Source organism: Periophthalmus magnuspinnatus, chromosome 3 (assembly GCF_009829125.3).
Source record: "Periophthalmus magnuspinnatus isolate fPerMag1 chromosome 3, fPerMag1.2.pri, whole genome shotgun sequence".
NCBI classification, from domain to species: Eukaryota; Metazoa; Chordata; class Actinopteri; order Gobiiformes; family Gobiidae; genus Periophthalmus; species Periophthalmus magnuspinnatus.
The window spans coordinates 22,713,944-22,737,598 of NC_047128.1; the positions used below are offsets into that span (position 1 = coordinate 22,713,944).

At 37.1% G+C, this 23,655-nt stretch overlaps 1 protein-coding gene across 2 annotated transcripts in view; it reads left to right on the plus strand.

Annotated features, from left to right (window-relative positions):
- The window catches only part of dpy19l3 (dpy-19 like C-mannosyltransferase 3), a 76,599-nt gene that overhangs the window by 16,278 nt on the left and 36,666 nt on the right, over positions 1 to 23,655 (plus strand). For both annotated transcript variants that reach the window (XM_033990892.2, XM_055230185.1), the window contains 11 exons: positions 862 to 1,007; positions 6,438 to 6,561; positions 6,748 to 6,882; positions 6,950 to 7,081; positions 8,378 to 8,479; positions 8,596 to 8,669; positions 12,513 to 12,671; positions 14,698 to 14,814; positions 17,600 to 17,711; positions 19,794 to 19,850; positions 22,842 to 22,924. In XM_033990892.2, coding sequence (XP_033846783.1) covers positions 862 to 1,007; positions 6,438 to 6,561; positions 6,748 to 6,882; positions 6,950 to 7,081; positions 8,378 to 8,479; positions 8,596 to 8,669; positions 12,513 to 12,671; positions 14,698 to 14,814; positions 17,600 to 17,711; positions 19,794 to 19,850; positions 22,842 to 22,924 — 1,241 coding nt within the window. The remainder of the gene's footprint in view (positions 1 to 861; positions 1,008 to 6,437; positions 6,562 to 6,747; positions 6,883 to 6,949; positions 7,082 to 8,377; positions 8,480 to 8,595; positions 8,670 to 12,512; positions 12,672 to 14,697; positions 14,815 to 17,599; positions 17,712 to 19,793; positions 19,851 to 22,841; positions 22,925 to 23,655) is intronic.

The window sequence follows — 23,655 nt, forward strand, 5'->3', positions numbered from 1 at the left end:
GTTTCATTCTGCTGTTCATTCATACAGCTCAAAAGTATTTCACAATTTTGTACAATTAGAATACTTTTTGTGAATAATTCAGCTTTATGGTTTGGTTTCAGTATTATCATTTATCATTTATATTGACGTCAGCCATATATCACACTTCAAAATGTGTTATTGTGATGGGCCCAAGCAGCAAGAGAGTGTGCTAGAGTTTTCTCATTTCCATTCTGTATTAACACACACAATACACATAATACAATAATAATATTTGAAACTTGATTTTGATATTAAACAAATGACTCAATACTCGATAAAAATGTTGATAGCACAATGAAAAACAGTCATTTATATTGAACTCCAGTTTCCTTTAACAGCTCTATATTTCCATCCTGATAATGTGCAGTATACAGCCAGGTAAAAACACATTAACTTCAATAGCTTCTTTAATTTAACCATATAGTCATTCATAGCATTAATACTCAAATGAGCATCTAGTTTGAGTACAACTTTTGATGCTATTTGGGTATTAGGTATTTCTATTAACCCCAAGGAGACGTCATATTTCGCATAAAAAACTACTAACCCTGGAGTTTAGATCTGTGCATACATGTTCTAAAACGTGATTTCTGTATTAGTTTGTCATTTCATATTTCAATCCTTTTGTCAATTCTTCTGGACACGTTTAAAATTTGAACTTTTAACAGTGTCCCATCATTGTCAGAAAAATTTCAAAACAACCCTAGTGCACAGAAAAAGTGACATAAACATAAACTGCATCTTACGTGATTTGCTTTTGCATTTTTTCAGGTATTTTTTAAACAAATTCTGAAGCATGAACTAACTGATTTACTGATTTACTCTATGTGTGTGTTGCAGTCCTACCTGGAGCCGGTGTACTTCTATATCTACACAGTTTTCTCGCTGCAGGCTGTGTACGTCATGGCTCTGTATCTCACAGCGTGGCTCCTATCCGGGTCGTGGATGGCTGGCGCGCTCACTGGGGTCTGGTACATCCTCAACAGGTGGGCAATAACCGTGTGTTTATTTATAGAGCCAGGAGAGTGTCAGAAAGAGGCACACAGACAGACCGACACAGGCAGGAGCTCGTCTACTGTCAAGCCTCATCTCACTCTGCTTTGTACTCCAGCTCAAGTCTGCACACTGCCATTTTAGGAAGAGCTCTCTAAGCTGTTGCAAGTTTTATGTTTATGATTTGTGTTGTGGGTAAACAACAGGAGCTAGTTCTTTATGAGATGCCACAGTATTTTTTTTTGTGATTTACCTTGCATTTTGGCCATTCATTAATTTATTTTTTAATCCTTTAGAATACAGAAACTACAGTAATAAAGAGATGTCAGGGCATATTTAGAGAGCATTTCTTCAAAACCTACAGCAATAGAATAAATATCATACTCTGAGGTGTATAGTGTTTTCACAAGGCATTTGTATCCCTCTGTTCACTTATCCTCATTAAGTCTGTAGTTGACAAATGTTTCAGAGCTCTGTGTATCAATTAGTCGACTAAAGTTGGCGTGTCGCGACCGTAACAAGAGGTACGAGTGTGTGTATATATGTATAAAGGTAGATTATAATTTACTTACAATCATGATTTACTTCCAAAACTCCAGATAACTCCTTCCATGCCTACTTCTTTCTACTGTCGTTTAATTAGTCGAGAAACTTTGTGATTTATATAAAGTTTTGGTCATCTACCACCATTGCCATTGACCGATTAATTGACTTAATGACTAGAAGCTTACAGCCCTAATCCTGATCTATATTTTTCTTTAAATGTGAAAAAATAGCTAAATTTTAAGAAAAGTAAGCCTGTACTTTTTTGTAACAGACTTTTCAGTGACCTAACCTTTCCACTTCTGTTGTACAAGATTTTAGTTTGTGATGTGAACTGTATGGTATGGCGTCCTATTAGACCAAGGCCAAATGTTAGTGTAAGTTCACAAAGCAGGCTCGCGTTTTCAGAGCTGTCCTTTTAGATCAATACAGAGGCGAGATTTCTGAGCAAGACCTTTTGAAGCATAGCAATGAAAGGTCGCTGGCTTTTTACAACTTTTTGACTCGGAAGGTGTATGATGTATAGATTGTAAACACGACTGTGGGACATTATTATACGCACTGTTGGCATTTCTCATTCAGCAGAAGTTGCAGACAAACAAATATTTAGCACAGCACGAGTCTTGTTGGCTTTCCAAAATACATTGAATGAGAGAGAGTGGAAGTGGGTTGTGTCCATGAAGACTTCCCTCACAAAATAAAAGATTGAAAGATTGTTGGCTCAACCCTCTGTTCCTGTGTTGCTATGGATTTTCTGCAGGCTCTTTGACAACAACTATAATTTTTTGGGGGAGATAAAATTAACTTCTATTGAGTTTGTATTTGCAACAGTATTCATATTTTAAATCAAATCTAAAACGCTAAACTAACAGGCTTAGATGGATAACAGACACTACACGATTGTTCCTTATTCACGGGCTGTAGCCACATGATTCATTTTGTTTTTGGACACCATTTGCAGGACTTTTAAATCACTGAAAGGATGGAAGAATTTAGAGCACATGTGTCAAACTCAAGGCCCGGGGGCCAAGTGCGGCCCGACATGTCTTTTTATGTGGCCCGCGACAAGGTGTATTTAAATGTATGACTGTCTTAAAATGTCAGTTTATCAGGAGTTACGCAGTTACACAGACATATTTTTTTTATATCTTTGCAAATTTGAGACAAACCATTTTGCTGATGTGGCCCTCGGTGAAATTGAATTTGACACCCCTGATAGAGAATATGTGATTTTCAGTTGTTTATTAATTATTCCCAAATTGTGCAAAAAAATGTGCTTGTGCGAAGGGATCTTTCAGTGCTTTCAGCATCGCTCTCTGGCGGTCATCAGGGAGTCATAGAACCAGAGTTACATATATATTATTAGGCCCGAGCCTGGGACAACGTCCCGGCGAGGGACTAATTAAAACCGTGTCCGGAGCATGGAAAATGGCAAAAATCAAGTAGTAAACACGCTCCGACATGGCAGTGAGTGGTATCAAAAATTAGAACTCGACGAGCTCTGTCACCGAAGACCCCAAGAAAAAAATAACAAAAGACGACTCGGTAGTGCCATCTCAAACTTTCATTTTCATCGTGCCAATGGGAGCCCGACTCAGAAACTCAATTTTTTGAGACAAAATGAACTAGACCCATGTGGGATTATATTTAACTCTTTTGGAATTTTCTAAGTCATAAAATATGGGTGTGGCCAGCCTGCAAAGAAAAAATACATTTTTTGAAGTTTTTAATTGCATGTAAGTCACACATGCAGTGTCCTATTTCCCGGCATTAATATACATTTGGTTTAAAATGTTGATCTGAATGCATAGATATACAAATTGCATAGGTCAGATATTATATTGCTCCACAGCGCCCCCTTGAACTTTTAGGACCAAAAAAATTACTTTGTCAAAATCATTTGAAATTCGCCATGGACATCTGGCTTGACAACCTGAACTAAAAAGCCAATACCTCGATCTGCAGCCGTGTTACCGTGGTAACATAAGAAATGTGTCTTTGAAATACATGGGGTTCAGAGTACTGGACTTTGTTGTAGACTAAATACATGCTTTACACTAATTCAAGTATGGCCTAAAATTCAAGATTGGCAAAAAAATTTGTTTTTTCATGTGCAAAAAAAATGTATGTTTTAAAATGACTCAATAGCGCCACCTGAAAAATCAAAATACATTACGGCAATGAGAGACCTTTTTCATCATAGACAAATGAAATTTGGTACAACCATATAACATGTCAAGACGAGTAAAAAAATATATTATGACTTCACCCTAAACCTTACAGGATGTCAGCCATTGTGGGCAGAACCCAGTTTTTTCAAAATTGTAACTCTCACATTTGAATTTTTTACACTGTGAATTTTTATTCAAGAAACCTGCAAATTGGACAAAATGAACTAGGCCCATGTGGGATTAGAGGCTCCTCCGACGGCTCCTCTGGGATGTAAACAGTCCGTTCTGTGACCATCAACGACTACAACCCCTGGAAAACAAACTTCTATGAGCACATCTAAAGATTGAAGTAACAGTACTGGAGTATACAGTTTTGGTTACTCTTCCCACTGTGAGGAAGTCTATAAGCACAGATGTGTAGTACTCAGTTACATTTTACTTTTTGAACAACTGTATGTTTACTCCTACTTAAGTAATATTTAGTTTGAAGTAACAGTCAACAAGTGACAAAAGCTTTATGTTGACAGTATGAAATGATCTGAATATTTGTGTTTCTTGCACCGCCCTTCAGTAGTAGTTTTCCCAAATACTTCATATAAATTCTCTTTGCAATGTGACAAATTTCTTGGGTTACTCTCACAAACATCAAGGGAGCAACATTTGACTCTCACAGTTAGCTACTAACTACTTGCATTAAACAGAATATATTTAATATTTTGTATATAAATTAAATGTCTAAATGTAGGTAAAGTATAGTAAAAAGTAAAGTCATCTGACCTGGTTGAACTTGAGGCCTGTTGAGTTAAAGATCCACTGAAAAACAAACGAAGAATTAGCCGATTAGCTTGATGCTATTAGCTAGTTAACTTAGCTTAGCTTCTCTCTCTGAGTGCAGAGAGAAAATGGCAGAAAATTGGAATGTATCTGATTTTTCCTGTTGTGTCTGATTTTTCCTGTTGTTTGGTTTTTTGTGTGTTGGCGGCACGGTGGCTGAGTGGCAACACTCATGTCTCACAGCAAGAAGGTTTGGTTCGATCCCCGGGTCACCAGGCCTTTCTGTGTGGAGTTTTTCATGTTTCTCCCCGTGTCTGGATGGGTTTCCTCTGGGTACTCCGGTTTCCCCCATCAACCAAAACATGAACGCCCTTCGAGACAACTGTTGTTGTGATTTTGGGCATTACAAAAATAAATGAATTGAATTGAATTGAACCATGGAATGTATCTGGTTTGTAAGGCCTGAGCCTGGGACATCGTCCCGGCGAGGGACTCAATAAAACCCTGGAAAATGGCAAAAATCAAGTTGTAAACGCCCCCTGACATGGCAGTGAGTGGTATCAAAAATTAGAACTCCACGAGCTCTAATTATCACTGAAGCCCCCGAGAAAAAATAACGAAAGACAACTCGGTAGCGCCCCCTCAAACTTTCATATTTCATGGGGCCGTTTCAACGTAAGAACCTGATTCTTGAACATGTCAGGACATGACAAAAATGATATTATGGTCTCACCCTAAAATGTACAGGAAGTCGGCCATATTGGATCAAACCCGGAATTGACAAAAGCACACACCCTCGCATTTAGGACATCCCGCACAGTTTCCATCACAAACAATTCAAATTAGGCTAAAACCCACTAAACTAATGTGCAATGAAAGATTATCAATTGTCTTTTAAATATGACTTTGGATGCGGTCATGGTGAATTTTCAACAAAATTGCAATTTCTGGAAAATTTCAAAAAAATATTTTACTTTCACATATGTTTTGTTGGGAAAAAGCTCATAGAGCGTTTATGCACATTTGCAAACTGAACGTAATGATATGATAATCATATCATTATCTCACAAAATGGCTCTCTAGCTCCCTCTTCAACTTTCATTTTCAAAAATTCATAGAAGACAATTGAGTTTTCGTGGACCTGTGAAAAAATTCACAGAGGCCTTATTTGTGATGGAGCGCAACGTGAGAAAATTACATGACTGTAGCTTTTATTGTTTAGGGGAAAAATAATGGGTGGGAAAAAAATGTCCATTATTATTATTATACTTACCGCTTTGTGGCCATTTTTGACCCTCTGAATGTTAACGAAAAGTCAATTTTTTGGACCCAAAATTCAAGTTTTGCGAAAAATTCATTATTTTGATGTTCACAAAAATTATCCTTTCAAAATGACTCAATAGCGCCACCTCAAAAACAGCGCCTACAGCACCCCCTTGAAATTTTCCAAAAAAATTTACTTTGTCAAAAACATTTGAAATTTGGCGTGGACATCCGTATTCCCATAGTGAAAAAAAAGCCAATGAGAACATACCTCTTTTTGAAAGTGTGTTGCCATGGCAAGAGGCAGGAACTCCATGGTGGCATTTATCCCGCGGTCGCAAGGGGGTGGCGTGGGCCTTTATCACTGCTTGCAGTTTTAATTATTATTATTATCGTTATTGGCTCTTGTTGTTCCTAGGGTTGGACAATTAAGAAGAAGATTTAATCATGACTGAGTTTCAAACATTAGAATTGTAAATGATGTGCTTGATTTCAAACTTCTGTGGAAAATATACAACAATATTTTGTGGCAAATTTCACTGATTAAATTAATATTGAAAGCCATTTTAATTGTTTTTAATAAGAGAAAATCTAATCAAAAATCAAGGTTTGTTTTTTGGTCATATCGCCCAGTCCTACCAGAAACTAATACTAACAGAGCTTTGTTTTCAGGGTAGATACCACTCGTGTTGAGTTCACCATCTCCCTCAGAGAGAACTGGTCTCTGCCCTTCTTCGCTCTTCAGGTCGCCACTATTACATGCTATCTCAGGCCTCAGCTGTCGGTCCTACAACAGGTACGTGCACATTTCACCACAAACTAGGAAATATTTAATCAAAACGCTATACCATTATCTTGATTATCCTCAGTTGTCCAATCCAGGCAATTACTATATTCTCGGCTGCAGTTATGCACTTAAACTGCAGTTATGGAACCACTCGGAGGTCATAAAAATGTGTATTGTTTTTTTTTTCCTTTACAGAAAGTGATGGTGTGGCTTATGTACGTGACTACATTTTGTTTCTGCTTGACTTGGCAATTCAATCAGTTCATTCTACTTGTTCAAGCTCTCATCATTTATACTCTGGACTGTACAGACTTCCTATCAACTAAACAGGTACGGTGTCATTTAGACGATAAGACATGTTTTTTTTGTTTTTATCTTCACTTTAATACTTTTTTAGGTGACCACTTTGTATCTTGTCCAAGTGAGCGGCCTATTGAGTGTGTGGCTTCTTCAGTTCTGTAACTCCATGATACTTGGATCACTGGTTCTGAGCTTTATCGTTGCTGCACTTTTCGTCCGACACTGCCAGGTAATGTTATGGAGCAGCGTTTTGTTATTTAAAGGACCTGCACATATTGTCTTGCCTTAGTACAGAAGTCAAAATAAGTCTGCTACGTGCTGCCTGCATCTAATTAGAAAGCATGGTTCAATAGTCAGGAAGTGCGTGTTAGCGTGCTACTTGTTGGCTTTACTGTCACATACAACTCCGCTCCAGTCTCCGAGAGTTGTGATGCTCGGAATTCATAAGATAAGGGAGGAATAACTTTGGATCAGTGCAAATTATTTAAAAAGACAGTAAAATGACAGGTACAGTGCCTTTAACCATAATTGTGCAATTGAAAAGGCTGTCATGCGTTATGATAATGCTCAGAATAGAAAGAAAACAATTTGATTTTGTTATGCCGCAGTGTTTTGAATATTTCATCTATTTCCATGTTGACCCTACACCTTTTGGCTTGAAGGTATTTAAAACATGGACATATTATTCATATTTGAATGGTAACATTTAGAGGAGGCAAAACACATACCATAATATAGCCATAACACAAGCAGAGCAATTCATTATTTATTTGTATGTAAATGTAAATTTTCATTTGTTGAACTGAGTGACATTTTGAGAAAACAGGATTCTTACTGGATAATTCAATAATATTGTCACTACTTACCAAAAACATAATGTCCACGAAGACCCAGATATTCACGTAAACTGAAAAAATGGGCAGGATTGACAATTGACGAAGTTGTTTGGAGAGATTAAACATTTTTCAAATGAGATAGTGTTTACAATAAGCTTGAAATAATTTGGACTAAGTAAATATGCCCCTTTGTTATTACACTGTATATTAAAATCTGACTTTTTTGAGCTTTTAACCATGTTATAATGTTGTCCCCTTATCAAAACATACCTGGAGCTGTATTTTGCTGCATTCATGCTTGTTTCATTTATCCATTAATCCAAAGTCATCCAGAGCGCTCAATGCTCCGTTCAAATTTTGCCCAGATTGTTGCCTTCTCCTACACACACGGTTCTATTAGCATAGGATTCACATGGCGTGAGATCTTCATTTGTTTATTTTCCCATTGTTCACTCCCATTGCTTACAGCAGAGGGAGCACCAACATTTTCCACATTTAAAAAAATATTTTAAATTAGAAAACGTGAAATATTTAACCCGCAACGACCATAAGTGTATTTAGAAAGGGAAATCAAGCTACAAGAATGCATAATTTGTGTTATTTAAATGGAGCAATATCAGTTTTTGCATGATAACTGTAAAATCTGCTTCTCTAATTTAATAATAAACATTTGAATTTTGTTCATACAGCCGGGTCTGAAAACGGGAACCTTTCTAGTTCGTGTGGGCAAGCTGCTTCTTCACACCACCATGGTCCTCCTCCTCACCTTTACCATCAACTATTTAGCCAAGGTACTTCCTCTCGTTTTTCACCCTCAATCCTTTTTCCATGTCTTTTAAGATGTATTTCACATTGAATTAAATAAAACAAAATGTCATTCTTTAACATAATTATTTGTGTGTTACAGAAAGCCCTACAACTCAAGTCAGATGAGCATATTTTCAAATTCATCAAGTCGAAGTTTGGCCTTGGGGTGACCAGGTATGATTGACAACTCTAATTAACTTAGCTGTAAATTTGATGATAGGACGTTGAAATGCAGAGGTCCTAGTCCAAGCTTGTTGTTCTTTTAACGCAAAATAAGCAACAGAGGCAGTAAATAATGACGAAATAATGATGAGCAATAGAAAGTGAAGTGTAAATAAACACGGGCAATACAGTTACTCTAATATGATACCAATAAGCTACACAAACGAATAAATTACTTGTAATTTCAAACTAATTGTAAACAATAAGGTAATGTATGTCCTATTATACTGCTGTGGAAAAATAATATCGCTCTTGATGAAACTTTTTTGTATTTCATAACTCAGCAGGCTTCGTAAAATGGATTATTATTCATCAAGAGATATAATTTCCACAACAGTGCTATTGTTCAGTTTACCATACCAAGACTGTGAATGGGCTGCATTTGCACATTTTTGTTTATTTTTTTGCATTCATTTTCACATTAGACTTAAACAATCCACCCCGATATAATGAAGGTTAAAATCTGGTCATCTCATAAATCTGTAGTAATCAAAAATGTGTTGAAACTGTTTTGAGAAGAAATGTTTTATCAAATTTAACACCATGGCCAAACACTGAAATCCTTAATTCACTTTCATTCACACTTTCACCGTACAATAGATTATCCTTCCTCTAGTAAGTAACCAGCTTTATGATAAAAATCTCATTAACGTGGCATAAAATTGATACTTTGCAGCTGGGGGTCTGATGCTAACTGTAGGCACTGCTCTGTGTGAGGCTTTGTTAGACTTTAATCTGAATTTTAACACAGTTTGACCATGAAGAACTGATTTAGTTGGAACTACAACAGGTGACATGATTTTTATTGTTAAACAAGTGTCTCACAAATAACAACTTAGCTAAAGCTTTAGCCAACAGTTTTTCAGTTAGTCACTCTCACCTTTTTGTTGAAAATCAAACACCTAAACAGGGCCATGAACATTTGTATTGATCACAGGCTTTTTTTTTTTTTTTGCTGTGTTTTCTTGTCTCACCATGGTAACTGATAAACATTCTGCCATTGACAAACATACAGAACACCCCCAGCATGACATCACGGCAAAGGATCAATAAAATAAACACTTAACATTCAGGTTTACTCTTCAGATTAAAGACTAGTTTGAAATGACTTAATTTTTGCTTCTCAATAATAATAATAATAGTAGTAATAATAATAATCCTAAATGTAATGTGATGCGTATAAGCTGCGTTCACGTGACGTCTGGGCATTCTTACATCATTTCAAAATGAGCTTGAGCACATGTCATTATTCTATGAAAACTGAAACTGTTTCAAACCTTTAGAAAATTGTGCAATTATTCAACCCCAAAGATGCATGTTGTCAATTGAAAAAACTATTAAACCATAAGATTAGTTCAACAGATTATTAGGAGATGATTAGGTTCACCATTTGTAGATCATAAGTTTGGATATTTTGTTCAAAAACAGTGGATCTCCCATAGAGTTATATCTATTTTTATTTCCATCTAAAATTAGGACATCATCAGATTTTATACAGGTAATGCAACCTACTGGCATTTAGGTAACCAGACCATTATTATTTAAACATTCTTTACTAATTTGTGTCCAGCGTTGGCCAGATTACTTTGCAAAAATCTAATTAGTGACTACTGATTACTACATTACTACACTAATTACTTTATTTGAAATGTAATTAAATTACTGATTACTACAAGTTACTTTTAAAAAGGAAACATGCAGCTCAGGAACCAACTTATAAAAAGCATGAATTCATCTCACTAATTACATCGTTATCGAACCTAATTTTATTCAGAGGTGAAGCGCACAGTTCTGCATAAACCATTATATTGTTTTGGTTCACAGCAGATCTGCATCTGACACCAGAAGATCACATCCCACGCAGCCTGTTTATCTTTTTACTGTTTTATGATACAGTTGAATGAATTGCACACATTTTTGTCAGGGAAAGGATAACTACATTTTACTAGGTCAAGTAACTATAATCAAATTACTACATTATTTCCCAGTTACTTCCCAACCCTTTTCTTGTCTGGTGTGTTTCTGTCTCTCTTTCTCACCCCCCCCCCCCCCCCCCCCCCCACACACACACACGTTTCAATCATATCTGTGACTGTATTATTCACTTAAGCACAGGTTGTTTTGCAGCACCTGGAGTGTGAGCCTGTGTGAATAATAGATGCGAGGGTAATGCCAGCGGACCTCCCATCCATCAGATAGAGCCAGTACAGTACAGAGCTCCTCAGCCACTGGATAGCTGCTCTGAGGTGGCAGATAACACGCGCCACACAACCGAGCCTTCAATTATTCAGAAGATGGGAAATGCACGTCTTCTACTCTATACTGCTCTCCTAGGGGTGGGAAATGACAAAAATTGAGTATCTCAGTTTTTTTGTGCATTATCTCGATTTCTGATTAACAATGAATCTGGAATATGCTAAAATGTGCCTATAAAGGTCTTGGTTCAGGTTCAAGTATTGCACGAAACATGAATGGACTATAAAATTAAACAACAAAGTGCAGAGATGCATTACACTTTATGTCCTTGTTTGAGAGATTATGTGAAATGTTTCGGTTCTATTTATTTATTTATTTTTTTGTTTTATGTAGAAACAATATACTTGAGTTGATATTAACATTTTGCATATCTTCAAAGCAACAACTTCAATATATAGATTGTAGATTTTGTAAGTTTTGGGCTTTTTTTGTTGTTTGTGTTTAGACTTCGACAATCTTTATTAATCCACAAGGGAAATTACTCAAACTTAAATTATAATATAAAAACAAAGTGCTAAAGGTAATACAATTCAATTTTGCAAACTTAGTGTGAAGTAGTAAAAATAGCAAAGACTTGTGTCGAAAAACACTCAAATCTAGACATTTGTATATGTGCAAATACCAAAATATATTATATAAAATGTATTTAGGCTACATACACAATAGGAGGTTGGGCAGAGAGAATGAAACAGTGATGTGACATGTATGAGTTGTTGTATAGTAGTGTGGCGTATGATATGGATGCAGTCCTGCATTTCTTTCCCCCGTTGTTGATTTTTCTTTTATTGCATTTTGTGATATTTCAATTCTCACTTCAATTATGTCTGCCTTCAGCTGTTTATCGCAAGCGCTACAGAAATTCTGCTACTAAACTCTTTCAGGCTTGTCACAATGTAGTTTATTGTTTGTTGACACACATTATCAAAGCATCCTTCTGTTTCTGTCCCATCTCTGCCTCCGCATCCTACTTTTCTTCCGTGTCTCCACATGAAAATGCAATAAAAATGTTGATTTTGTGATAACATTGTAATGCCAGTGTACATTTGATATTACTTCCATTCAATGTCAAATATCTGTTATATGAAATACACAATTTATAGGTGATAGCTTTAATATTCGTTCCTACTGCTTTAAGAACAGCAATAGAATTACAATGGGAACTGGGATGGCTGTCATATCAGAGAGGCCTTATTGGGGTTACTGCAAACTGGTTTTAGTAGTAGGCAACTCCTGCGGCAGAATGGAGAAAGAACTCTGATATCACCAATACCGATTTAGAAGATATTTAAGAAAAGAGGTTTATGTATTTTTGCAACAATCTCACTGTAGTAGTCGGTACAGTTCACCCAACTTGACCTTTTATGAATGTTTGTGTGATAAGTAATGGACATATTAAGCTTGGAATAGTGCAAAACATATATATTTTATGGGGAAAAGCACTACATAAGACTTGGCATTATTGTAGGAAACGCGTCTTTCAATACTTCATTATCACACCTGCATTTCTGTTTCATTTAATCCTATCCTTTCCTGTTGTAGAGATTTTGACGCAGGGCTGTATCTATGTGAAGAGGCATTTGGAGTTCTGCCATTGGACACCCTGGACCGCCTGGCCGGGACCCTGCTGCTGTACCCCTATGTCCTCACACTACTGCTGCTTTTAGGGGTCTTCACAGTGACTGCAGTACAGAACCTCAGGTATCAATCAATCAATCAAACTTTATTTATAGAGCCCTTTACAACACTCAAGGTGACCAAAGTGCTTTCCAATAAAACCAACACGATATAAGAACATTCAAAACATCAAGAGATATAATTTCCACAAACAGTTCAAAGTGTCACTGCAGTACTAAGTGCTAAAAGCCAGTCTGAATGAATATGTCTTGAGTCTGGATTTAAACAGGCCAAAGTCTGTGGTTTGTACAAATCAGGGGGCAGTTTGTTCCAAAGTTCAGGTATTGGGGGCAATACTTTTCAAAGCACAATATGTATCAATAGGCAATACATTTCAGTGGGCAATACATTCAATGGGTAATATGTTTCGGTGGGCAATACTTTTTGGTGGGCAATACGCTTCAATGGGCAATACATTTATGTTTCAGTGGGCAATACATTTCAATGGGCAATATGTTTCAGTAAGCAATAGATTTTAGTCCCAAGTCATTTGAAATGGCTGTACCAGTAGCACCCCTAACCCTAACCTCAACTCAGTAACCTCTAGAGCTGCAACATTTTATTTAACAAGTTTATTTGTATAGCACAATTCGTACACAAGGTAATTCAAAGTGCTTTACAGAATAAGAAAGACATTAAAATCACACAAATCAAAACATAAATAATCACAAATAATCACCATAAAATTACCATTAAAACAGAAGAGTGCAGAATAAAAACCTTTCAGTCATATGCACAGCTAAACAGAAATGTTTTGAGCCTGGATCTAAACATTGTCAAACATCAAATTAATAATAATCAACCTAATCAACAGTTACAATCTGCAAATCACACAAACTGTGATTATTTAACTAATAGCAATGCAAACTATAAACACACCTTGTTATCCTGTGTTAAAAAGACAGTGTATTTTCAACTTTGATGTTCTGCAGTGAATGGGATTTGTGTATTTTTTTAGCAGTTCATATTTCATTTTTCTCTCAAATGTTGAAGTTTAAAGTTGAAATTCTGCACTAATTGCGAAACTAATGATTTGTTTTTTGATTGATTTAATTATTTTATATTTTTCTTTAGTTATAGATAGTTATAGGCTTTTTTCTCATGTTTCCAAGAAATCTACATGGCTATTGTAGTCAAACAAAGTGCCCAATGAGGTGTGTTTGTGCAGTCCCTTCTATTTATCTCCTAAGTTCCAAACTTTGCTTTCACATACTTAATATTGAAAAGTGAGCAGCCTTTTCCCCACTACCAATTAATTCTTAAGTGTTTGGACGTATTTTGATAATTAGTCAGAGAGTGTCCGATTGGCTGGTTTTCAGCCATCATTCATTTTTAATGCTTATGCAGTGCTGTGATGAAGGCTTGAGTGCATTTTCATTTTCGAGCAAGTTGGTCAGAGTAGATGGCATAATGTGAGTTAATGAAAAGTCCCTGGCATGGCAGAGAACGATTCCTGTTTGAAACTAGTAAGGAACATTAGGTTAGCCATCAGGAAGCAGACACAGGCACAGTGGTCCATTCACTCCGCTGTGCAGTGTTCTCAAAACACTTCCACTTCATGCTCGGAAAGCCAGAATATTCTACTAGCTGCTGCCTCACAAAGCAGCGTCCACCTACGGTGCAAGGTGAGGGGCCACAATGAACTAATCGCATTAGCATATCAGCTCACCCTCTACTGGGGGAGACACCCAGAATACTAACCTCATAGAACAAAAGGCTATTTGCCAATTCAGGAATTAATATAATCTACTTTACTCCACCTCACATCAGAAGAAGCAGCATATCGGATTTGTATTCAAATGGAAGCTGGATTTGGTGTATCTGTGCACAGTGAGGCCAGACAGCGGCAGTGACATCACTGCCCCTGGGCCCTTTCATTGCGTGTCTGTGCACCGCCGACTCCAGTACAGACAGGCAGTAGTGGGTGTCTGCCTGCAAACACTAGAAATCTGAATAATATATCTGTGCAATATTAATTCCACCCACCTATCCTTCTGTCTTGGCTGTAATGTTTTATGTATCAATGTTGTCTTTCGTGTCACTGCCACAGCCCGCCAAAAGGAGCGTCTGGCGAGGAGAAGAGACGAGCGGTAGCCTTCCGACCAGATGTGGCATACAATCTTTTGCATACGATGTTCTTTGGCCTGCTCGCCTTCAGCACCATGAGGTAAGCTTGCATATGTGCTTGTGAAATCGCTAGTTTATGCACTTCTAGCCACCTGAGGATACTCACGGTCTAAATTTCTGGCAAAGTGGCTCTCGAGAATGCGCTCCTTTCCCTAAAAGCCAGATTTTTGTGCTGGTGAATAGCAGCAGAAATCCAAGTGCCTCTTACATCACTAAATTGGTCTACTCTTGCCTTGATCAGGACCCTTGCTCTGAGCGCTATGATATGTGGTTGAGTCTTGCAGGAGCACACTCATGTTATAAAGCGCAGACACATGGTTAAACATCTCATAATTAATGTTTGCTTTGGAGGACGGAAGAAATATGACTGTTTTTTAAAGCTCAAATTCCAGGCTCTCATGTAGCTAAATAATATCATGTTTGTTTAGAAAATCCATCCATGGCTTTGAGTAGAAGCGTCTCAATAATACCACCTGCTTTTAGCCTTTAATACAGTGTAAGTAATATAACCTGTAGAAATCACTAGGGTTTTGCTGCTCTTGCTGTCTGCCTTTTAACCTGTCTGTCTTTCCTACTGAGCCAATTGATCGCAGAAAATAATCAATTGCATTATCCTAAAGGTGCACTCTGTAACTTTTCTGGGGGGATCCACAAGCTACTGTTCTCCATGGAGATGTTATTGTTTTTCCTAGAACAATATGGAAATAAGTCAATCTTGTATTTATTCAGTTCCAGGTGCTCAAAGATACTTTGACAGACTTTCATTCTTGCTGTTGTCATCTGATTGTCTTCATGGTGATAGATATGTTTAATGCCATACTGTGGCATATGCTCACAAAGCAATAACGTCCCCATAAAGATAAGCAGATGAAGTTACCTATACCCAAAAGGCTGTACTGGCCCTTTAGTACGTCAGTCTTTTGCAGTGTCCAGCTATACTTATCCATAATTCCATTTATTTACTGAATTTTGTGTGAATATAAGTTCATTTTACTGACTGACTGTGTTTTAAAGACCATACATGAACACAATCGTTTTGAATTCAGCTTTCAACACAACATTAAAACAACTCTTGACTTGGTCAACTGTGCACTGTATCTAAAGTTACAACTAAACTAGTGTCTTTTGGAAATGAAAACATGGAAAGCAAGGTAGAAAGGTTTTCATAAAACCCAAGGCCATTTTGAGTTTTGCCAAAGCTTTTCTTTTATACCAAGCCAAATATGGTACTAAGTTCAGCTAACCTCTGTGTTTCTGACAGCAGTACTGAAGAGGCTGTCAGCATACATAGGCCAAGTGTCAACATCTCTATTTTTGACTGTGAAAGAATGACTTGAAAGAATAATAGCAGTATTCACAAGTTGAACTTACTTTTCTATCAGTATTACTTCTAAACTATTTTAAACTTAAACAATGTAACTTTGCTGACAGCTCCATGGAGACAAGAGACACAGAAAACACTTCATCTTCATGTAGACAAGCAAGTCAAGTTATAGATACCAGGCCAAGTTATAGGTAAGATCTGTGAAGAGGCGACTCTACCGCAATAAGAATAAATACTTTTGAGCAATAGAAATACTGGTTATTAAATAAATGCATGGTAGATAAGTTTAATGCCATACTGTGGCAGAATCCAAGTCATAACATCTCCAAAATGACAGAGCTTCAGTCTGAAAAGTTACATTGTGCATCTTTAAGTACTGGTAAAATAATACCTCTTACAGTTTTTACTTTTATGGTTTAGTTGAATGATACAAATGCTACTTGCTCAACATGAAAGGTACAAGTACAGACCACATGAACTTCTAGGTTCTTTTCTATGGGGACCGCCCCATCAACAACAGCCCAGGTAACCTGCCTCTTGGGAACTTTATGTGTTAGGGTTGGTGTTTGACAAATTGGCCACCATTTAGTATTGTTCACAATACTAAAATGTCAAACATACTAAGGAATAGACTCGATGTTCGATTTTGACAATGTGGTCTTATATCTGTGTATTCCCCCAGTCTAGTCTATGTGTCTTATACTTGTTCTGATACAGCTTAAGATTATTCTACAACTATTCAGGAAAAGTTAATTTCTGTCCTGTGAATTTGACTGTTTCAGTATCAGTACCTGCTCAAATGAGTATCTAGTTTCGATACTTATTTTAGTATTGGTTAGTATCTGATTTTCGATACTTTTGACAACCCTGCTGTGCATCAACTTGTAGTATTTGGGTCTCATGTTTGTCTTCTTACAATATAATGACACAGATACAATGTATTAACTGTAGTAAAAAACTGAAATGCACTCTCATTAGTCACAGTGGAATTTTGGCCACAAAACATTTGAGGGTGACTTGCTCCCGGCTTAACCACAGCTTCTCCAATTTTACACTTGGCTGCACTTTTCAGCTTTGTAAGTCTGTTTTTTTTTTTCAGTTTTTGTCAAATTAAAAAGTTCTGTCAGTTGTTTTCTCATTTTATTTTACTTGAATGTATTTATTTACAAAGGCAAATTCTTGTCAAACCATTTGAAGCACAATTATCTTTGCTTAGTAAACTTTGTAGATGGTCATTTTCCTTGGTGCTATTTTAATTGCATTTTTAAAACTGACACGTGGGTGGAATCATGTTTTTTTGTTGTTTTTTTTCCTGTTAATTATTGAAAAAAATAATGAACTGGTATTAATTAGTCAAAGGAAAAAAAGCTGCCACTCTCATGATGTGAACACTGAAGTTTTCAGTACATTCCATTAGATACCTTCAGTCTAAAACATTTATATAGCAGACACCTATTCTTTTGTTAACCACTCACTTTTCTTTACATTTGACTCTGTTCAGGATGAAGTATATCTGGACCGGTCACATGTGTGCAGTGGCAGCCTATGGAGTGTGTGGGACAGAGATCTGGTCTCTGATTTTCAACACTCTTCGATGCAACAGTAAATTCCTGGTATGTGATATAAGATATTGTAACACTTGATAGATAAAAGATTTGAAAACACACTCAAAGTTGTTTAAAATCAACCAATGCATCCATATATTTACATACATTTATGCTCTAACATATTGTAGGCTTAAAGGTACACTGTAACTTTTCTGGTGGAGGATGTGCCACCATGGGCATGTTATCGCTTGGCCTGACATGCTCCATAGTGTAGCATGTCAGGCCATACATTTATTCAATTGCAGGTGTTTTTATTGCTCAAAAATATATTGAAAAACATGACTGACCTTTCTCCACAGATATGACCTGTAACAACATCAGCTGCTTGTCTCCATGGACACGTTTATTGCCATACAGTGGAACATTCCACACAAAGCAATAACATCTCCATGGAGACAAGCAGGTGGTACATAAACTCAATGTATATATTTAATGTATAAATATGCATTGTGTTAAGTATTGGTCAAGATATCAAGTAAGTATTAGTTTTATTTTGCAAAAAATGTTAAAGCAATCATCAGTATTGTGCTTTGGTTTACTATTGATGTTGATTAAATGTATTAGGTTTTTGTTTTTCATATCAAATTATTACTTTCTGACAAATTCAATTAAAAGTAACCTAATTAGTTTGAATACAAAAAAGTAAAATCTTTGGCATAGTGGTTTAAGTTTTGGTCCACAAACAGCAACTCTAAATTAGAAGGCATAAAAGGTGACTTGGTAAAAGAGTATACCCAGTACTTTCTTTCAGGTCACTTGACGTGGGCAGCTAATTGGCCAGTAACACTAGTGTGGTGAAGAAGTTGGCTTAGAGCTATAATTTTGGGGACTGTATTTTAGAGCTGAACAATTTGGAAAAAAATAATCTAATTGGGATTTTTTTGACAAGCATTGTGATTTGCAATTTGTTTTAATAATAGGATTCTGTTGAAAGTTCACATTTTTAACACGTCCAGAAGAACTGACAAAAAGCTGAAATATAAACTCACAAACGAATACAAGAATCACATTTCAGAACATGTTTGTACAGACCTAAACTACAGGGTCAGCAGCTTAAATGCAGAATAAGACACGGTATTTAGTTGTTTGTTACTTATGGTACTTTAAAAATTTCCAACCAAATTGCCTTTTTAAAGAGATTGTACTTTTCTGATTCTGATATTATTTATATATATATATCAAATTATATATATATATATATATATATATATATATATATATATATATATATAATTTGATAAGTAACAGTACTCTTACTTGAGTAAAAGTTTTGGTTACTCTTCACACTAAGTCTACTTTATTTTGGCAATATTTGAACATTTGTGTTTCTTGGACGGCTCCTTCAGATAACAAATACCAGATTTTGTGCAATATTTCTTTCTTCCAATTACACAAAGTTACAGTTACTCATTAAGTTACTCTTACTTTAGGAGCACTTTTCCGAATACTTTTTTACTCTTACTTTACAACTACTTTGAACTCTAGTAAAAGTATTTTAAAGTCTTACTCTTAACATTTTTGGCTGCTCTACCCACTTGTGACTGCAGCTCATATTATTGTACCAGCATTTGAATTTGTACCACAGATTTCATCATCCTTCCAAATCTCTTATCATTCTTCCTTTGAGTTTACGATAAATGCAGAGCGAACATAAATTGCCACCTTTTAGCTTTGCACATATATTAGCTGCGATAACTCGTCCTGAGGATAACTGGCTCTCAATCCAGCTTCTGCGTTCAGTGAGCAGGCCATCCTCAGTCACCTTAGATGTTTATAGTGCACTGGTTAGGCAAGTAAGCGCACCATAAAGCTGCCCGGTTTCATTATGGAGACTGGGGCGTATGTAGCAGAGATAAGCCTCCGCCGTGACCACTAGGGGTCAGTGTGCCCCTAATGTGGCAGCTGCAGGCATCAGATAAGCTGGTATGTGTTCTGCTGTCTGGCGCTTATCTCACTGTTATCTCATTCACTCCTCATCTTAATATATTTCCAACATTATTTTGTTAGGCTGACTCCAAGTTTGACTGCAGTTGATTCGATTATATCCTGCCGTTTCATTGGAGCTGTTTTCTCTCTCTCATTTTGCAGTTAAAGCTTGTGACGTGCGCAGTTCCACTGGTGATGATGGGGTGCTTGTATTATAAGGTATGGCATTTTGTCTTTATGCTCATCATTATCACTGTCTATTTAGAAAGTTGAATTGCTGCTGTGATGTGAGAGGGGTTTAAAGGAAGTGACGCAAATGTCAACTTAAAACCAAATTATTGTTTTTATTAATATACACTGATTTTTTTCTTTGTTGAAATATTTTTTTGTAATATTTGGTTAAGAAATTATTATATAGCTGACATACACTGCCTTGTCAAAAAAAAGTCACCATCAAAACCAATATTTCTTTAGACTGCCTTCAGCTTTAGCCCACATTCACTGTGGCATTGTTTCGATTTCGCTTCTACAATGTCACAAGATTTATTTCCATCCAGTGTTGCATTAATTTTTCAACAAGATCTTGCATTGATGATGGTCGAGTCTGACGCTGCACAAAGCCTTCTCCAGCACATCCCAAAGATTCTCAATGGGGTTAAGGTCTGGACTCTGTGGTGGACAATCCATGTGTGAAAATGATGTCTCATGCTCCCTGAACCACTCTGTCACAATTTGAGCCCGATGAATCCTGGCATTGTCATCTTGGAATATGCCCGTGCCATCAGGGAAGAATTGATCCATTGATGGAATAACCTGGTCATTCAGTATATTCAGGTGTCAGCTGACCTCATTCTTTGAGCACAGACTGTTGCTGAACCTAGACCTGCCCAACTGCTGGAGGCTTGTACCTATTTGCTTATTTAAATCCAGGTGGCAACTTTTTTTTTTTTGGCCAGGCAGTGTATATCCAACACTGTTAGAGACAATACTGATTCATTCCCCAAATATTATTAGTAATATTTGGTTAAGAAATGATCATTTAGCTGTATAAAATATAATCTGACATATATCCAACAGTGTTAGTGACAAAACTGATTCATTCACTAACAAAATATATTTAGTGGAATATAAAATAATTTGCCTTATGTTTGTGTTTCAACATACAGCCATATAAAGCTCTTCTAGTTTCACTGTTACTCATGAATCTGATGCAGTGAAGGCACTTTGCGAATGGCACACAGACACATACTGATAGTGACAAACATCGTCAAAAAAACTATCGATATCACCCATCCCTATTTAATACATTCTATAAAGAGTCAAAAATGAATTAGCAGATCATCCCATCCCTCCGGTTGCCGTCACAACACATCTAACCATAGTGAAAAGGTGCGCTATGTTTAATGACATTAAACATCTCTCATGTCTTTGTACCCTCAGAAAAGTTACATAGTGTCCCTTTATGTTACCTCTGCTACAGCAACCACGGTAACACATTAAAGCAACTAGAAATTATTCTCTCTACTCATAAAAACATTTTTTTCCTCTCCTTCATAATGCTTAGAGATAGAGCTATTGAGTCACCATCCCTTTGCTCACACTGCTGCTGCGTTCATATGGCCTTGCTATTTACCTTGCATTCAGCATTTACACTAAAAGTAAATTACCTAATGTTAAGGTTATTTACGCAGTTGGTTTGATAAAAAATAAGATTTACTACTCTTTACAAGTTTGAAGTACACTGGATTGCAATGTCAGACAAACTTGTTTATCTCTGTGTAGGGATGTTGCAATATCACATTTCTCAGTCATGATTGTGATTGTGTGTAAAAATATTGTGATTTCACGATTGATCACGACTATTGTCAAAAGATAAAAAAGGAAACTGACTGTTTTTCCTTTTGTTATTTTAATAGATGCATTCTCTGGCCCCAGAAGCTTGGTGTGACTGCGCTGATAGTTGAATGTGACGTGACTGGGGATTTATTATGTAGGATGAAGGCTGATTTATGAAATTTATGGGTTTATATTTACATTCAAATGTTAAGCCTCCTTATAATATACACCTAATTGTAATAGTATTGCACTGTTTAAACATTAAACTAAAAAAAACAAGGTCAAATGAGAAATTATATAGCTGCTGAAATCGATTTAGGCTAATTCCTTTTTGGGATTATTGGACTCTGGCTCAGCAAACAAGTTGTGGCTGAAGTTAGTGCGTTCAGTTTTTTTCTCTCACAGCAAAACAAACCACGGAGCTAAAGCGATTAAAAGTAGCGCTAATATCCGTTTGTCTCTCCTTTGTCTCAGCGCTGTCTCACGTAAGTCTCCTCCTTTGTGTGTGCGTGGAGCGTGTGTGTGTATGTGTCATTTTGCTCGCAGTGACGGCCCCCCTCCTCCTCACACAGAGCAGTCGAGACAGAGAAAAAGAGTGACTCAAACAATATACAATGACTTAAAAAACAACTACATCTGTTTTAATGAAGTTGTGGCATAATGTGTCCCAAAATGCATTTAACATTGTGCACAAGCTTATTCCCAGTTTACTGATGATGTGAAACATGTGGCTGGACTCCGCACACGCAGCCTGTGAGGGACTTGCATTGCACCTTGAGTGACGTTTCTGTGGTATATCATAAGTTCAAGAACTCCTACAATTTACCTACTGTGGCCATAAATATTTGCGTTAACTGGAAAACTGGTTAATCTTGACATCCCTACCTATGTGGTAGAATTACATATTTGCACATTTGCGGATATGCATTTATTCATATACATCAATTTAAGTATAAAAAGAAAATTGCATTTGACTTCTTTAGCAGTAGATTGTACCAGTGACTTCTGCCCACCTGCCTCTATGGGCTCCATGTTATGACATCTCATAAAACCATCCTATTACATATAACTCCTTTTACTTTTTAATTGTTTTGCTGTGTCCTTCAGTTAGACAGTTAGACAGTTAGAGAGTCTGAATGTCGTGTGTGAGTGGTTGGTGGTGGTCGGAGGGGTTGATGACGCAGATTTGCAGCCTCTCTTTCATCAGTCTACCCCTTGGCAGTTGTGGCTACAGTAGGAGCTTACCAGCAATGAGTATGGAGTGAATGAATAATGCATTGAAAGTGCTTTGGGTGTCTTGAAAGGCGCTACATAAATCCAGTGCAAGCGCCTGAACATGAGTTATCCATCCCAATATTTTTCTTGTCATTTCAGTTCTGGCCCAAGCTGATGGAAGAGCTATCCGAACTGCGAGAATTTTATGACCCAGACACCGTGGAGCTCATGACCTGGATAAGGTACCCCCACCAACATTACCCAGCATCCCCCTCTCTTCACTACTACACCACTGCGCTCCTCACACACAACCACATCTGATTGGCTTGTTTCATCGGATCAACTTCCCCCTAGTCCTGATGCCCTTGATTGCCGCTTGCGAGTACATGTGCGTATCGTCGTGTTTGTTTGCGGAGGGAAGACGGGGCTGATGAGTGATGAGAGCCGATGGGACCTCCATGAATAAGACATGGGGGTGCCTTGGAAGGGACCCAGCTGTTGGCAGAGCAGTAGCCCACCTCGGGGTGTCCATGGGCAGGCGTTCGATCAAGAGCTCCGGCTTGATGGGATGTGAGATGGAGCCGTAATCTGGAATGGCGGCTGCTCCTTGTGTTATTGTGTTTGCACATCTGTGGGTCTGCCAGTCTTTCGCTCACTCTTTTTGTGCTGCATGGAGTCTTTTGGGTTTTCGGCTCTGTGTATATAGTGAAAGCAGACTACAGACTAGTCTACTAAACATCGTGGTGGCTTCTTTTTCACCTCTTTATATAGCAGCAGATAATAGATAAGTGTAAAGTATATAAGGTCAATAGGCATTGAGCTGAGCCGGTGGCACAACTCTTACAGAATAGAGCTTGTATAAATCTTTTAAAGCTGAACTATGTAACCTTTCTGGCAGGGGTATTGTTGCTTTTTTCCTGGAATGGTCTAAATGATTGCATTGAACGTGTCTGTCTCAAAAATGCTTTTCATT